The sequence below is a fragment of the Tenrec ecaudatus genome, chromosome 9 (genome assembly GCF_050624435.1).
Source record: "Tenrec ecaudatus isolate mTenEca1 chromosome 9, mTenEca1.hap1, whole genome shotgun sequence".
Classification (NCBI taxonomy): domain Eukaryota; kingdom Metazoa; phylum Chordata; class Mammalia; order Afrosoricida; family Tenrecidae; genus Tenrec; species Tenrec ecaudatus.
In genome coordinates this window covers 121,317,893-121,335,499 of record NC_134538.1, presented here as the reverse complement: position 1 = coordinate 121,335,499, position 17,607 = coordinate 121,317,893, and the positions used below count along the sequence as shown (strand labels likewise).

Below are 17,607 nucleotides of genomic sequence, written 5' to 3'. Positions count from 1 at the left end.
GCAAGGGAAGAGAGATGAGAGGGAGATGAATCCAGGAAGCCAGAAGAGGAGGAATTCTACAAGGAACAATAATAAGGAGCTGTATTTAATGTAAGAATGGGAAATGGGTGTGCCCTGCTAATGATGCAGTATGAGGATACACAATTCAATCCCATAACATAAGGCTTCCCGTGTTTGATGTCATCACAATGGAAGCCATAAAAAGTGGAGTAACTCGGTGTTGATACCATCCAATCTAGTCCCCTTAGGCAAGATGGTGCAAGAAGTGATTGGAGTTAAAAGTGGCCTACCCTTACCTAAATGGCTAGCAGGCATGGTGAATCAACATGTGATGAATCAACAGTTTTTTCCTTGTAGCTATAAAAATACGTTGTCAGTGGTACATTACTAAACACTGGAAAGGTGTGCCACAATAGACCTCTCCTATAAATAGGAATGCTGGAAAAAAAAAAAGTAGGAAACACTTCATGAATTTGCCTGTCATCCTTGCGAATGGAGCCTTGCTAATCTTTTCTGTATCATTCTAATTTTAGTATATGTGCTGCTGAAGCGAGCATGCTAGCTAGCCATCATATTAAACAGTTTTTGTCTCAGAAACCACAGCTGAGCTTGACATACACTTAGATGAAGACAGTTATTTTCTCTACCTACCTATCCTTGTCCTTCCTACCTATCCTCTGTTCCCTTTCTCCATTTTTCCTCCTCTTTTTCATTCTGTCTGCCTCATGTACAGAAAGTGGGAAGTATTAGAATTAAGGTAGGAGGCAAAAAGCTCTGAAAAGGATCACATTAGAAGATCTTGGACAGAATGAAAGAAAAATATGGAATAAAACTCAGAACCATAAGGGAGACCAGGATTGCTGGCCAGATAAAGATAGGTGGAACCCCTGACACTTTGGCCTTTAGTTACCCTTCAAGTCTGGGACTGAACTCATGCCCATAAAATAATCAACCATAGGAGCAAAAAGGCAGTATTTACCCAGGACAAAGTAAGAAGGAGGAAAGGAAACAAGAAGCAGGAAGAGGAAGTAGGATAAGGAGATTGCAATCAACGACATGAAACAGCTATGTATGAATTGTTGGATGTAAAATTGATATGCGTTTTTAACCTTCACTTGACACTTAATTTACAATAGAAAGTTTTTAAAAAATGATTGATGGTAGGCCAAAGTATAAAATTAAGTGTTAGGACCATGAAACTTACATTTCTTTTCTTAGCTTGTTGTTTGGTACCACTGAGTCAATTCCAACTCAAAGTGACACTGTGCCAGCCTCACCAGCATTGGTATGTTTGAGGTCATTGTTGCAACCGTTGTGCCATTCTATCTTGTTGAGCGTCTTCCTCTTTGTCATGACTGTCAAGACAATTTTCTTCAGTTCTGTGTTGACATGGATAAATTCCCAGTACCTTCAGTTTTTTAGAGATGAACTAAATGGTTGGTGTTACCATATTCAGAAGTGTCATGGACCTAGATGGAGCTTATCTTGAGAAAGAGTTTTCATTTTAAATTTTTATCTTTTACTCCAATTTTTCCATGAACTCTTTGACTTCCCCTCGCAAAGAAGGCATTTAGTTAAAAAAACACTGTTCTTTAAAAGGGAATTTAGTACATTATTTTATATAGATTAGAAAGCACTGCTAATTTGTAAAAATCATTTAAGTATTAACACGTATTCCTTATTAATTTTTATTTTTAATGATAATCAGGTAACTAAAATATGCTAAGCATGTTGAAATAGTTGCACATTAAAAAGTTAATTTTTCTCCCCAAAAGTTAATTTTTCATGAATTATTTTAAATTATGGAGTTAGGATAGAATTACTTATGGAATCTGTGTTTCTATACTTTTATTTTCTGGATTTAAGGAAGATAACTCTTAGAATGAATTCAGGAGGCCAAGGGAGAACTAATCACTGGGAGGCAGCTCTGTCATTAAGATAGTAAGTTGTTAGTTGCTTACCTATGGCTTCCTAATCTTGCGATGTAGAGATTGCTAACAATTTTAGTTTCATCTGAGTGAGCTGTTTGGTCCATGTAAACTTGATTTAAGGTTTTTAATATTTTTAATTTTCAGAAACTATTGGAAGGTAATTTGAAAAATAGGAAACAGGTGAAAATGAACACAGGTGTTTATAGGACCAGAGAAATTAGTAGGAATAAAATAATGTACACGATAAAATTAAAGAAATGAAGGGCTTGTAAGGATTCATTAAATTCTTCTAGTCTACCTTCTTTATGTCTATCTTTAAAGTACTCTAAGGAGTCACTGGCTTATTCAATATCATTTCTTACAACAAAATTTAAAAATAATTTGTAAATAAGAGGTCTTTTCTCTGGTAGAATGATGTTGTGAGTCAGAAAATACTCTTTCTGAATTTCCTTCTGTTATCCCTGCCTATTCCTGTGTGTCTCTAGTCTTTTCATTGTCATTCTCTGAAATGTTTTAAATTCCCTAAAATTTTCAATTAACCAATAGCAAAAATCTCTCATAGCTATAGGCTATTGACTCATTTATGTCTTATTGGATATAGGTAAGCAAAAACTGAAGACACTAGAGGCTAATAGCAAAAATACAATAACAAAACTGGGAAATAAATAGTAAAGAATATTTTATTCAACCTACTCTAGTGAAGGAATGGTGCAGAGAACTGTCCAGCATCTAAGTGATTGTCGTAGAAGTTATAAGGAATTCTCCTTTGTGGTGCTTTCCTTGTGCAGCAGGTTTTTCTTTAGTGAGATGTATGTGTTTTCTTCTTTTTAAACATTTTATTAGGAGCTCTTACAGATATTCCAATCCATCATTCCATTAGACCAAGCATACTTGTACAGTTGTCGCCATCTTTATGTTTAATACACTTTCTTCTTGAACTCCTTGATATCAGCTTCTCCTTATCCCTTCCCTTTTCTACCCGACCACTCCCCTGAACCCTCAATATATAATATTTATTTATTATTGTTGTTGTTTTTTAACCGTAACTCACACCATCCTATGTGTCCATTCACCTAAAATTCTGTTTGTTCCGTTCTGGCTGGGGTTATACAGTCATCACTATCAGCTCCCCCCCTCCCCCACTCTTCCTCTATCCTTAGGGAGTCATTACACTCCCCTTACTGTTTCTGAGGGATTTATCTATCTTGAGTTTCATGCATCGAAAGGTTTTGATTGTACCAATGTATGTACGCAGCTCTAGCAAGATTAGTGAGGTAAAACTATGGCCATAATAGTGGTAGCAGGAAAGTTTAAATAACTACAGAATAGTTATGTGTTCAGTGCTCTACTGCACCCTGGAGATATATTCCCTTCCGTATGGCCCCTCTGTGAGGGACTGTCCAAATTGCTTTACAGGTGGACTTTGGGGTTCCACTTTGCCTATGTTCCTTCAGGTCAGTTTGATTGCTTATTTTTGAACTTCTGAAACCGATTCCCGTTTACACCTCATGATCACACAGACTGGTGAAGCTCTTCCATGTCGGCTTTATTGCTTCCCTGCTAGATGGCCGCTTGTTTAAGTTCAAGCCTTAAAGATCCCAGACTCTATATCTTTTAATAGCCAGGCACCATCAGCTCTCTTCACCACATTTGCTTATGCACTTATTTTGACTTTAGTGATCGTGTTGGGAAGATGAATACCATACATTGCCACATTGTTAGAACAAACCATTCGTGGCCTGAGGTGGGATTTAAGTACAGGTCTAGAGTCCATCTGCATCCTTACTGTATTTATGTACATACATACATATACCTCTCTTTATATATAATTATATCTTTGCATATGTACTTAACTATAGTTATGCCTGCATAATTTTTACTTTCTTTTTTAAAATTAATAAATCTTTTTATTGGGGCTCATACAGCTCTTATCACAATCCGTACATACATCAATTGAGCAAAGCACCCTTATACATTCGTTGCACTCGTCATTCTCATAATTCACCTTCCACTTGGGTTCCTGGAATCAGCTCGGTTTCCCTTTTTTCCCCCTCCCCCGCTCTCCCCGTTTCCCCCTTCCCCCAGGTCCCTTGATAGTTTATAAATAATTATTATATCTTATCTTACACTCCCTGGCGTCTCCCTTCACCCACCTCCCCATTGCCCATCTCCCAGAGAGGAGGTTACACATAGATCTCCAAGATCGGTTCTCCCTTTCTACACCCCCTTCCATCCTGGTGTCGCCACTCCTACCGCGGGGTTCATCTGTCCTAGATTCCCTGTGCCTCCAGATCCCTACTGCACCGCTGTACATCCTCTGGTCTAACCAGGTCCGCAAGGTAGAATTGGGATCATGATAATTGGGAGGGGAGGAAGCGTTCAGGAACTAGAGGAAGATTTTGAGTTTCATTGTTGCTACACTGAACCCTGAGTGACTCATCTCCTCCCCACTACCCCTCTGCAAGGGATGTCCAGCTATCTACAGATGAGCATTGGGTCCCAATCACGCACTCCCCCTCATTCACGGTGATGTGATTCTCACCACTACCCCGCCTTTTTTGTTTGAGACCTGGTATCCTCTGCCCTTCACGATCATCTATGTTGGTGTGCTGCTTCCGTGTGGGCTTTGTTGCTTCTGGGGTAGGTGAATTTTTACTTTCTTGTTGTATCTTCTATTTCTTTTTTCTTTCCTCCTGACCCACTATCTTCTTCACTCATCATTCGTCTCACAGGAACTCCTCTTGGGTACATCTCATAACCAAACATCACCAGGGACACTACACCCTCCTCACTGTCAGTTTTAGGTCCCTTGCTATTCCCCTGTCCCTGATGTGTTGACTCACTGAACCATCCTCTCCCCCTCACCCCACCCCCCAACTCTCAAGGCTATTATTGTCTCCTTGAGGTTGTTTGTCCTGTCTATCTTACATAGATAGACATAGCAAGATTTTTACAACTTTATTTTCCAAGTTAAACCTTAAATTAAGTGGTTAATTGTGGTCTGTGAGTTAATGAATTTTTAATTACTATAGAAAACCACTATTTTGCTACTTTAAAGGTAATTCATTTAAATAGTGTATTACTTGGGAGTTTTTAAATTAAATGTGCCAGAACTGTAGCATTTATGTTATTTAAAATAAGTAGGGGTGGAAGATAGGGAGGAGTGAGGGGATTTCAGAAGTAAACAATGAAGATAGGAGGGGAGGGAGCAGCAGAACTGATTATGATTATACAACTCATTTAAAGGCAATTTAACCATGGGGATGGAGGTGAGAATATTCTAAAATTGATTGTGGTAATAATTGTACAATTATTCTCGATATGATTGTATGATTGAACTATTGTATGATACATGGGTTAGGTGCCAATAAAATGTGAAATAAAGCAGAGGTTTTCAAGCTTTAATAATAGATCAGACTCACCTAGAGGGATTTTTAGTAACACAGATTGTGGGCCGTAAGTCCTAGAATTCTGCTTTACTAATTGTGGGAGTAGGCCATAGAATTTTCATTTCTAACTCCCCTAGGTGATGGCAGTGTTGATCCTGAATACTTTGAGAACTGCTGCAGTATATTTAATGGCAGAAGTATGACAGGCGAATCTGATTTGTGCTAAATGAATGCCAAGCTGCTTGAAACTTGGTGAATCCCAGCAATGATCCTTTAACGTAGGGTTTTTGTCTTTGTTCTCCACAGATTGGAGCATATGACCAACAAATATGGGAGAAATCTGTTGAGCAAAGAGAAATCAAGGTAATACATTTAATACATTTTATATCTTATGAAGCATAGTTTTAAAAAATTATTCACACATTTTTATTGAATCGTTTCATGTAATTTTAGGGTATAAATTAATATTATATATTTTCTCCAGACTTTCCAATAAAGAGGTGAACTTTTTTTTATCATGGTATTTATAGTCCACTTGTCTTTACCTCCTTATCTTCCTCCTCCTTTTTCTTGCCTTCACTCTTTTAGATTTTCTCTCTAATGGTGATTTTTGTCAGCTCTTTCCCCCTTTACTTGTCACCTTATACTTCTAGTTTCCTTTTCCTCCCTCTGGTGCTGCCATTGCTCTGTACAGTTTATTAAACTGGTAAGTGTCTCGGAATTGTTCCTGCCTGAGTGACTGTGCAAATGCTGCTCCGTTTAATTATCGAGATTTGCTTTTTGGTGCTACTAACAGAATGACTTGGATGCAAAGAGTCGCTGAAAAGTTGATTAATTCTTTTATAAGGATTTATGGAAATAAAGATAAAGTGTGTTTTTTTAATATAAACGGCGGTTTCTTTTTGAATATGTAATTACCTCCCAACACTGATAAGACATTCTGATAGGCTACCTTGCTAGCATGAAATCGATTTTGTAACTGAATTTGTTCTGTTTCTCAGCACTTTTACAGATATATATGTATATATCATTTGCATATATAGTACTAATCTGTGTGTTCCTGCACGAGCTAAATATAACCAAGGCCCAGAGAATATTACTTTAGGTGCTTGACATTTTCTGTTTTGTTTAGAAAGGTTTAGATCGAAAATCACTATCTATAGTTACTTAAAATTGTGTTCCCAAATCTGGCATTATTCAGGCAAGCAGCTCTAATAAAAGAGCAAGGTTTGTTTTCATTTGTGAATTAGGGTCTTTCTTCTATTTTTGTGAAGGATCAGTGCAGTTAGCAAAGATTGGTGAGCACCTAATATATGTTAAAAATAAGATTAACTCCTAGGGAAAGAAAGGTGAGATTAATTATAGTTTTGTAAGTAAAACCCAAAATTAGAAAGCTGGTAAATTCTGAGAGAGGTCTATATACATCTGTATGAGGGAGGACAAAGAGAAGTAGCCTTAGGGACTTTAGAGAAGTCTTCCCAAAGGAAGTGACTCGTGAGCTGAGTTTGACAGACAAATTGGGGATAAGAATGAGGAAGATATTCCAGACAGAATGAAAAGCATATAAAAATATATGTGAATGAAAACCACATTAAGGGTGGGGTTGCACAGCCACACCTTTTGTAATTGTTGTTAAATAAAGTAGACACATTGAAAAGTTGAAATGGCAAAAGTTGTATGGTACGTTGACAACAACAACAAAAGTCCCTGCTTATGTATAAACAAGCACCTCGCTACTTATGTATAACCAAGCACCTCGCTGGGTTTGGTTCCATAGTCTGAAGGCAGAGTCATAGTTTCAAGTTATAATCTGGCTAAGGATCTTGCATCCCAACCTACCGTGTTTACTGGAGTATAAGCCGGCCCACATATCAGCTGAGACACCTAATTCTACCACAAAAATGGCATTAAAAATGTGCCGAAAAACTTGGCTTATACACGAGTATATATGGTAATCTTCTTATAACAGATTGGCTCCTCATAGCAGATCCCATTATGGAGATTTGGACTTTGTATTAGATCACGACGTGGGGAATTACTACGTCTTAATTGCAAAGACACTGAGAAACCTGGCCCAGCGAAGTTGACATAAAATCCAAACCGAGGGACAACCTCAAAGATGAGCCCTGACAGAGAAGATGGTCAACCTCAATGAATGAAGAACCTAAAGTTCAAGCCCAGAAACTCGTAGAAGACATAGAATTACTATTGATGGAATAGCTACTGATGTTGGAATCTCACATAGTTCAACATTATCAATTTTAAGAGACATTTTGGCCTCAGCAAGCTTTAGGCTTGTTGGGTACCAAAAGTATTGTGCAAAGAATCAGCCAACTCAGAGTTAATCTTTCCAACCCGTCTTTTAAGCAATATCAAACTTTTGAAGACAATTTCATAGGATGAATTGTAACGGGGTAGGTCTTGGATTTACTAACGTAATACTGAGTGCTAGGGCTAGTCCTAACAGTGGCTGATGAGGGGATTGCCTGTGCCTATTAAACTCAAGGTAGAAAGGTCAGCTCAGAAGGAATCTATGTGTAGCCTCCTCCCTGGGGGAGGGACAGCAGAGAAGAGGGCAGGGGGCGACATCAGAGAGTGTAATTAATATACGACAAAATAATAATAATATATGAATGATGAAGGGTTCATGAGGTACGGGGGTGTGGGGAGAGAGGGGGAAAATGAGCAGCAGATATTAAGGCTCAAGTAGAAGGCAAATGTTTTGAGAATTTTGATGGCAACAAATGTACTTATGTTCTTGACACAATGGATGTATGTATGGATTGTGATAAGAATTGTACGAGCCCCCAATAAAATGATTTTAAAAAAAGAAAGTATAGTTTTCAGCAGCTTATATCTTGCAGAGGAAAACTGTCCATCAAATAAATTATTCCATCAACAACAAAAGAGAAGGTTAATTACTTTGTTCAAGATTGCCAAGGGATAATCTTGATTGATTTTTCTTAAAGGACACAGGACGATCATGGGGGTTTAAACATTTTCAGAAAATTGAAAACTCATTTGGTGAGGAAAATGGTCAAGAAAATTGCACTGTGGTCTCCCCCCCCCCCCCCTTCAAGACAGTGCGCCTGCTTGTTCTTGGACGGTAGCATGGGCCTCCCTATAGACTTTGATGGAACTTTACCATCCACCCTGCCACCCTGCTCTAGCCACCTTTTAGTTCCCAAAGCTCAGTGCTTAAAAGGATCATATTTGACTTTCTCGAAGATGACAAAATTGCTATTTTAACATGATATAATTTGGAGAGTTCAAAACTCTTCTGGGAAGGGCTGTAGAGATGGAAATGTTGCCTTCATAAGTGTATATCCCTAGGTGGTCAATATGTTCAGAAACAACGATTTTCACATTTTGATTTTTGTTTAATAAAAGTTTCTATGATTTTATAGCCAAACTTTCTAACTTAGCCTCATGGCTACTGTGAAATCATTTCTTCATTATCTAGCAAAAAAAACAAACAAAACACAAAACAGTGATTACTAAAGAAATCCATGAAAATGTTATCTCCTGCAAATATATATTTTTTAAATTAAAGACCACCTCACAGTTTATATTGCTAAAATCTGATATCCTTTTCTGGCTAGAAATTATATTTTTTAAAACATTTTAGAAATAAATGAAAACATTATATCACTTTCTGCTCAGTTTGGCCAAAATTTAAAAGTTAATGCTGTGGAATTTTCCCTGTTTTTGTACCTACTAGCGTTTTAAAGCATCAATAAAAGGAATTCTATTTAAAGGCATCACAGAGATAAAAGGGTATGGAAGAAATTAATCAAGATTTCCAGGAAGTAAAATGTATGGTTTTAACTTCCATGCGTAGGAAGCCTAGATCACTGAACAAAAGTACTTTCTAACTTTCACATTCATTGGCTTTCAAATGACCCGGGCTCATAGCAACCATGTATATATAGGGTAGATCAGAATTCCTCCGTAGGATTTCCAGGGCTGTAACTTGATAAGAGAAGTCGACTGCCACATCATTTCCTCATGAAATGGCTAGTGAATTTGAACTGCTGACCTTTAGTTTAGCAGCCCAGCACTAAGTGGGTAAACTCACTCCATCAGGTGAACTTATTTTCTAACTTTAAACAATCTTCTTTTTAGCCTTTTGGCTCAGTGTTATCTGTGTACTTTAGAGACTTAAAAATTCCACTTTATACTCTATTGGAGTCATTGTACTACAAGAATGTACTCTGGGAGTTTAAATGTATATTCAATAAGGAATGTGCCATTTTGATCCTTGGGAACTAATTGTATTAAATATGCTTGATTGAGGAGTCTCTGGTTGTGCAGCAGTTAAGCACTTGGTTGGGAACCACAAGGTTGGTGCTGCAAACTCACCAGCTGCTTCCCAGGTAAAAGCTATGGCAGCCTGCATCTATAACAGTTCCACCCTTGGAAGTAATACTATGGGGCAGTTCCTCTGACCTACTGTGTGCTTTCTGTGCGTCAGAATTGACTTGATGCAAGAGCTTTGTGTGATCATGGCATAGGTTCCTAGGTTTATGTGACATTTCTCCTTCTTTTCAGAAAAAAATTTACTTAGTGCTTCCTTGATCATGAAAAATGTTGATACTATAACCCATATTCTAGTGGCGTTCACCCACTTTGGGAAACACGGGGCTATAATATAATGTTTGATTGCCTTTACTTTGTAGTTTTGTGTACAAATCAATAGTCTTGGTATTTGTAGGTGTCTTTAAATCTAATTTTTATTTTTAGTTAAAACTTTTTAAAGGTCCATGATTATAGTTAGGTAGTTCTGAAAGTTATGCTATTTTGTATAAATGTAGTTTACTTCAAGCCAGTTTGAATTTTGTAACTTAAAATAGCTACTTAATTCATATCAGATTATGAATGCTCACATTTTGGTGCTAATAGCTTTTGTAATAATTTATTTTTGGTAAAAATGTGTATATGCACAACAAAACCTACATGCTCATTCAACAATTTTCTACATGTACAATTTAGCGACATTGGTTACATTCTTCATGTTTTGTCATCATTCTTGCTTTCTCTACCCAAATTATTTCACCACTACTAATTTAGAGTCACTATTCCTTTAACTTCTCTTGTTAGACTTACTGGTATCAGTTTTATCTCACATAGAGAATTCCTTAACAGAGTATAGTGTTTAAGGTGTGAGCATTTTACTAACTGAGCTAAATTGTTTAATTTTAAGATGACTTAAAGATTATTTCAGAATAATAGATTTGGGAGTTTTTCATGGGTCCAGTAAGTCTGGTATTTCTAGGGATTTGAAATTGTGTTCCATATTTTCCAACTTTTGTTTAGGACCTATCTATTGAATCTTTTATCAGAATATTCAGTAATAATAGCTGGTCATCATTCATTTCCTCTGCTCTTGGCAAAGGAGGCAATTCATTCGAAGGTCAGTTGATCTTCAGTGCACTTCCAGTGCTGCTCCAGGCAAATGGAGACCAGTTATCTAATCTTGGATGGCTGGGGGCAATGTTTTTAGACCCCAGGTACTATTCACTGATCTGGGAGATAGAGCAGAAACTCTAAAATTAGGCCACTTGCCTGGATTGTCCCTTGAAACCATCACCCTACACCATGGAACTAAGAAATGGAATCCCTTAAGGTGTTTCATTATACTTAAGTAGCATCAATAACTGCATTCTCTTAACACATTTACCATTTCACCTTTTTTTCCCTAGTGTACCACTTATGAGTTACATACTTTGAACATATTATCAGGAGAGACCAATCCCTAAAGAAGGACATCCTGTTTGGTAAAATGTGGAGGGCCAGTGAAAAAGAGGAAGGCCTTCAAGGAGATGACTTGACACCATGGTGGTGGCAATAATTGCCTCTGGTATAGGAACGATTGTGGCACGGGACTGGGCAGTGTTTATTCTGTTGTGCATGGGGATTGTGATGCGTTAAAAGTGACTCACTGGCACCTAAACAACTTACATAATCATAAGGTAATCATAAGGTCAGCAGTTTGAATACACCAGCCACCTCAAGGGAGAAAGGAGAGACTCTGCTCCTATAAAGATGTACAGCCTTGGGAACCCACAGGTACATTTCTCCTCTGTCCTGTAGGTCACTATGAGTTGAAATCAACTTGATGTCAGTGAATTAGTTACTTAGTAATGCCAATTAGTCGAGCTATGTAAGCACTGCCCTTAATTGATATCATTTTCCCCATCATTCTAAACAAAAATTAAACTCCTTCCTAGAGAACCATTCCCTGTCTCCCTCTCTCCTACCCTTAACTACAACCATTAGTCTGTATATGCCTATTCTGGTCATTTTATTTAGATCATACAATATTTATCCCTTTGCAATTGACTTAGAACATTCAACATAATATATTTTTAACAGTTTTATTTGCATTTTATCTCCACATGTCATACAATTCAATAATTCAATCCTAGAAGAGTTGTACAATTGTCATCATATTCAATTCTAGAATATTTTCTTCTTCCCTATAGTCATTCATGTAATTATTATTATTTTCTTCTAATTGTAGCAATTATATACACAACAGAACATTCTCTAATTCAGGGGTCTTCAAATTTTTAAACAGGGGGCCAGTTCACTGTCTCACAGACCCGTTGGAGGGCCAGACATAGTTATGGAAAAAAAAACTATGAACAAATTCCTATGCACATCGCACATATGTTATTTTGAAGTAAAAAAACAAATGGGGCAAAAACACCCGGCAGGCCAGATAAATGTCCTCAGCGCGCTGCTTGTGGCCCGTAGGCCGTAGTTTGAGAACGCCTGCTATAATTCCACAACTTCTACTTGAATAATTCAATGTCACTTATTGTACTCTTTATGTTACACAGCCACCATTGACAATCCCAGTTATTCTGTCACCATTGATCAACATATTATTTTTGAGGTTCATCCATGGTGTAGCATATGTCAAGATTTCTGTTTTTGGCTGGCAGTTTTCCTAAAGGTCGCACAGTTGTTAAGCACTCAGCTGCCAATCAGAAGGTCAACAGTTCCAGTCCACCAGCTGTTCTGCAGGAAAAAGATGTCCCTGGCTGCTCCCATGGAGATTAAAACACTCAAAACCACATTCACTGCGATCATGGGTTTCCGAGACTGTAACTGTGTATAGGAGTGGAAAGCCCCAACTTTCTCTCCCAGAGCAACTGGTGGTTTTGAGCTGCCGATTATGTGAATTTTAGCCCAATCTGTAACTTTTAGACCACCATAGAGATTACAGCCTTGGAAATCATACAAGGCAGCTCTCCTCTTTCCTGTAGGGTTTCTATGTGTCAGAATTGACTTGGCGATAGGAAGTTTTTTTGTTTTGTTTAGTATTCCATTGTATGTTCAAGGGAGTTTAACGTTTTTCCATGAACTTTTTGAAGCTCCACATTTTGCTTATCTATTTATTTGTTGAATACTTTTTTCTACCTTTTAGTTATTGTGACTGGTGCTGAAGTGAGCATAGGTGTATATCTCTCTGTTCATGTAGCTACTTTTTGGTCTTAAGGGTATATATTTTACCAATATTTTGATCTTTCCGGCTCTGTACACTGGGCTTTGGAATTCAGTTCATGATTACTGCTGCCTCCTCCGATGGCATTGCATCTGCATTCTGAGGGGCTTCGGGGTGTGGCTTTGATTGACCTGTGAGAATAGTAGCACCCCTGAGGAGTGCATCATGTTCTCTGGGTCTCAGCTAATTCCACCCCTATTTGCTTACATCTGCTGAGAAATCTGTATCCCTCTCTTCTTCATTTCTGTGACCCACTGCTCTCTGTTTCCATGCCTTCTTGTCACACCCGCGGGGCCCTTTGGGTCCCGTGGCCTCCCAGCCAGCATCTACAGCCCTTCTGTGCTCGGTTGGGGCCTACACAGTCTCTTGGGCCTTCACAGCCTATAGCAGGAAACTTCAACAGCTTCATAGAAAAATCTCCAGATCGTTGGGTTGGTTTTCCATGAACTTTTCGATGCTCCTTCATATATATAAATCTGCTTTATAAAGGGTATTTAGTAATAGCCTTTGTGTTAGTATTTTATTTTTAGTAAAAAACAACCCTCTATGTTATACTCCTCTCTTAATTTATCCTAGAGAATAATGAAGTGTATTATAATAGTATAGTTGATTTATTTAGCAAATATATAACATGTTATATTTTTTGTCCAGTATAATAAAGATTTTATTTTTAATTTAAATCTTTACAAGTTGGATATTTTCTGCTGTTAGAGTTAAAATTTATATTGAATTTTAATACTACCTTTATTATAGGGATTAAGGAATAAACCAAAGAAAACGGCACATGTGAAACCAGACCTCATAGATGTTGATCTTGTAAGAGGTGAGTCTTGCATAAACAAATGTTTAATTAATCAGAAATTCATCCTGAAGGAGTTAGACATATATGTTTGTCAAATTAAAAGCACAATGTAAGCTAATGAGTCTGGAATGAGCATGAGTGAGAAAGAAGTTGTTCTAACCAACACAAGTAAATTAATGCCATTAACGGATTTTTCTTCTCATTAAAGATCATTCTAAAAAAAAAAAAAAAGATCATTCTAAGAACTATCAAGTATAAAAAAGCAATTATGTTTGCTGGTCATTGTGATTCCTAATTGGAACTGACACTTGAGAAATTCTGCCATAATTTTAATTAATTTTTTTCAAATACCTGTATTGATAGCATAAAATGTTTTTAAAATGTATATAACCCAATATTAAACATTTCTTACACAAAATGAAATTACATGTGTGGGAACTGTTTTATAAATGTTGATCTTTTTCCCACCAAGGGAAACCGAATAGTAATAAAAGTTCTCTGTCATTTTGTTTTCCTTTTTTAGGGTCTGCATTTGCTAAGGCCAAGCCTGAAAGCCCATGGACTTCTCTGACCCGAAAGGGAATTGTTCGAGTCGTGTTTTTCCCCTTTTTCTTCCGGTGGTGGTTACAAGTAACATCAAAGGTCATCTTTTTCTGGCTTCTTGTTCTTTATCTTCTCCAAGGTATACCCAAGTACTGGAAATGCATTTGACTTTTAACTTTAATAATGCTACATTTTCAGGGTTACTAAGGAATTCTTAAAAATATATATATTAACTGCTACTGAGTAGGATGAAACATATTATAGTGATATAAAAGTGGTATAAATTTTGAGAAGTCAAAGCAATTATTTTCTGACAATTTTATGAACATTTGAAGTTATAAATAGCTAAAAAAATAGTAATTGAGAGTACTTTTTTGTAAAAAAAATCTTACTTAATATGTATCCCACACATATACATATACCAATCTTCTTTTTATAGAATTGTTCAAGGCCGTTTTTCCTGGCTCAGACCTGGTCTGTTTCTCCTGTGTTTTCAGCACTGATCTGAGATTGTTTTCATTTCAAAGTGAAATTCTGTATACTAACAGTTCTGAGAATATTCACAATTACTCTATTATTATCAAAACAATATAATGAAGTATGTTGTGTGTTGACAAGTTAATTGTAACTAATAGCAAACCTTTAGGTTAGAGTGGATCTCTCCTCTATTGTTTCTAGGCTATAATCCTTATAGGAATAGATTGCCAGCTCTTTTTTTAAGTAACAAATTTCTTTCTTTTTTTTTTATCATTTTATTGGGGGCTCATACAACTCATCACAATCCATACATACATCAGTTGTATATAGCACATTTATATGTTCTTTACCATCATGATTCTCAAAACATTTGCTTTCCACATAAGCCCTTGGCTCAGTGCCTCATTTCCCCATTTATTATTATAAATAATAATTTATAAATTATTATTTTATCATATCTTACACTGTCCAACGTGTCTCCCTTCACCCACTTTTCTGTTGTCCATCCCCCCGGGCGGTGGTTATATGTAGCTCCTTGTCGTCGGTTCCCCCTTGCCACCCTACCGTCCCGGTTTCACCATTGTCCCCGCTGGCCCTGAAGGGATCATTCATCCTGGATTCCCTTTGCTTCCAGTTCCTATCTGTACCAATGTACATCCTCTGGTCTAACCAGCTTTGTAAGGTAAAATTGGGATCGTGATAGTGTGTGGGGGGAGAAAGCATTGAGGAACTAGAGGAAAGTTGTATGTTTCATTGTTGCTACACTGCACCCTGGCTGGCTCGTCTCCTCCCCGCGACCCTTCCGAAAGGGGATGTCCAGTTGCCTGCAGACAGGCTTTGGGTCCCCACTCCGCACTCCCCCTCATTCACAAGGCAGCTCTTTTCTCCGCAGAGTGGCTGGTGAGTTCACACTACTGACCTTGCAGACAGAAGCCAGGTAATTAACCATTGTACTCACTCTCATGGGACTGAAGCAGCCTCATAGCAACCCTAGAAGACAGGATAGATCTGCCCATGTGGGTTTCTGAGACTTAACTCTTCAGAGGAGTAGAAAGCCTTGACTTTCTCGATCAGAGCAAAGGGTAGTTTTGAACTGCTTACCTTGCAGTTAGTAGCCCAAAGTCTTAAGCTCTATCCCACTATAAAGAAGTATAGGAATTGTTGTTCTATCTAGCTTACAGATATGTGATCAGAAGGCCCTGAGGGCCAAACACTCACCTCCGCAATGTGGTAGAACCCAGCTGCCATTCTAAGCAGTCTGCAGAGCGACACACTTAACAGCTGTGTAATGCTACCTCCCAGCCCCAGCCCTGTTAGCAGCACTTCATTACACCACAGAGCATTTGGAGACTAAAGAAGAAATAACTCACATTCCATTACTTTCACAAAACAACTATTTTAATTTGATTGATATGGTTCCAAGTATTTTAATGTTAAGTGTTGTACTCTAACATTGCAGTCCCAAATGATTATTTCAATATGCATGCCAACAGAGCTTTTAAGTAAAAGATAACATCTCTCTGAAGTAAATGATAATAAAAGCTGCAAACTTTTATTTAGGCAAAGTTGTTTCAGCTCAGCCAAAATGCATCTTATATACCGTATATAATAGTGTATAAGCTGAGTTTTCCAGCATATATTTAATGCAGTTTTTGTGGTAAAATTAGGTGCCCTGGTTGATATTTGGGTCGGCTTATACTCGAGTGTATACAGTACATAGAGGGAGATGTGGACTATGAGGATTTCGTGCTTGTTACTAGAGCGTGGCTTTATTTTTTCTATTAAAGAAATGATAAAAATTGATCACAGAAATTTCTGAATCACTTTCTTATGCTTGAGATTCAGTATCATAACACTTCCAAGGGTCTTCATACATATTTCTCAGTGTTTTGTACAAGCATTGCGTGCTAACCCATGACAACACTGAAGCTCTTCTCATTTTGTTTTTAAAGTTGGCCCCACTGTTGTTCAGCAGTGCCATTACATGACCCTTCCTCCTCAGGTTTATTTTTAGGTATACTTACTGTAATTTTCATTGGATTATTATTCCCTTGGTTGTTTTTTAAAAATTTGGGGCTTTTTTCTTTTAACCCCCAAAATAGTTTTCTAACTCACTGCCATCAAGTAAGCAAAGATTTTATTTAGAAGATTAAGGTGTGCCTAAACCAAGCCACAGTATTTTCAGTCACCTCATCTGTGAAAGCAGGACAATATATCAAGAAGACGGAAGAATTGATACCTTTGAATTATAGTGAGAATAGCACACTAACTCTATGGAGAATAAAAAGGAGCCCTTGTGGTGTAGTGGTTATGCTTTGGGATGCTGATCACACGGACAGCAGTTCAAAACCACCAGCTGCTCTAAGGGAATAAGATGAGGCTTTCTACTCCTATAAAGAGTGACAATCTTGGAAACCCACAGGGGCAGTTCTTCCTTCTCCAATAGGGTTGCTCTGAGTTGGAATTGACTCAACAGTGAGTTTTTTGCATTGAGCACACCATCAACTGCCAGAAGATTGATCACATTTATCTTAGAACAAGTACAATCAGGATGCTTCTTAAATGTGAGACTGTTCAGACTTCTTGACATGTACTTTGGACATATGATCACCAGGCCCTTGAGAAGGACATCATGCTTCTAAAGGGTTCGCAAAAAAGGAGTCCTTCAAGGATATGAATTCATACCATGGCAGCAGCAATGGGCTCAAACATATCACAGATCATGAGGATGACCCAAGACCCATACATGACCCACAAGACCCATCCATGTTTCATTCTGATGTACATAGGGTTGTTTTGCATCGAAACCGACTCAATGGCATGTAACAACTTCTATTAACTACTGAAGGCAAACAAGTTCCCAATGTAACTCACGTTTTGCTGGTGTAAAAAAATAATTACACTATGTCTGCAACTCATATAGTGTCTTTCCCTAGGTTAAATAGCCACCAC

The 17,607-nt window shown here is 37.6% G+C and overlaps 1 protein-coding gene and 1 non-coding gene across 6 annotated transcripts in view; one reads left to right on the top strand and one right to left on the bottom strand.

Moving 5' to 3' along the window:
* The window catches only part of PHTF2 (putative homeodomain transcription factor 2), a 142,456-nt gene that overhangs the window by 62,835 nt on the left and 62,014 nt on the right, over positions 1-17,607 (top strand). For 4 of the 5 annotated variants that reach the window (XM_075558488.1, XM_075558489.1, XM_075558487.1 and 1 more), the window contains exons 3-5: positions 5,627-5,683; positions 13,587-13,656; positions 14,159-14,317. In XM_075558488.1, coding sequence (XP_075414603.1) covers positions 5,627-5,683; positions 13,587-13,656; positions 14,159-14,317 — 286 coding nt within the window. Of the gene's footprint in view, positions 1-5,626; positions 5,684-13,586; positions 13,657-14,158; positions 14,318-17,607 lie in introns of those variants that run through there. The other variant, XM_075558490.1, reaches the window with a different exon arrangement.
* LOC142457502 (U6 spliceosomal RNA) lies at positions 450-557 on the bottom strand. Its single transcript, XR_012786229.1, has one exon. It is a non-coding gene; the product is annotated as a U6 spliceosomal RNA (small nuclear RNA).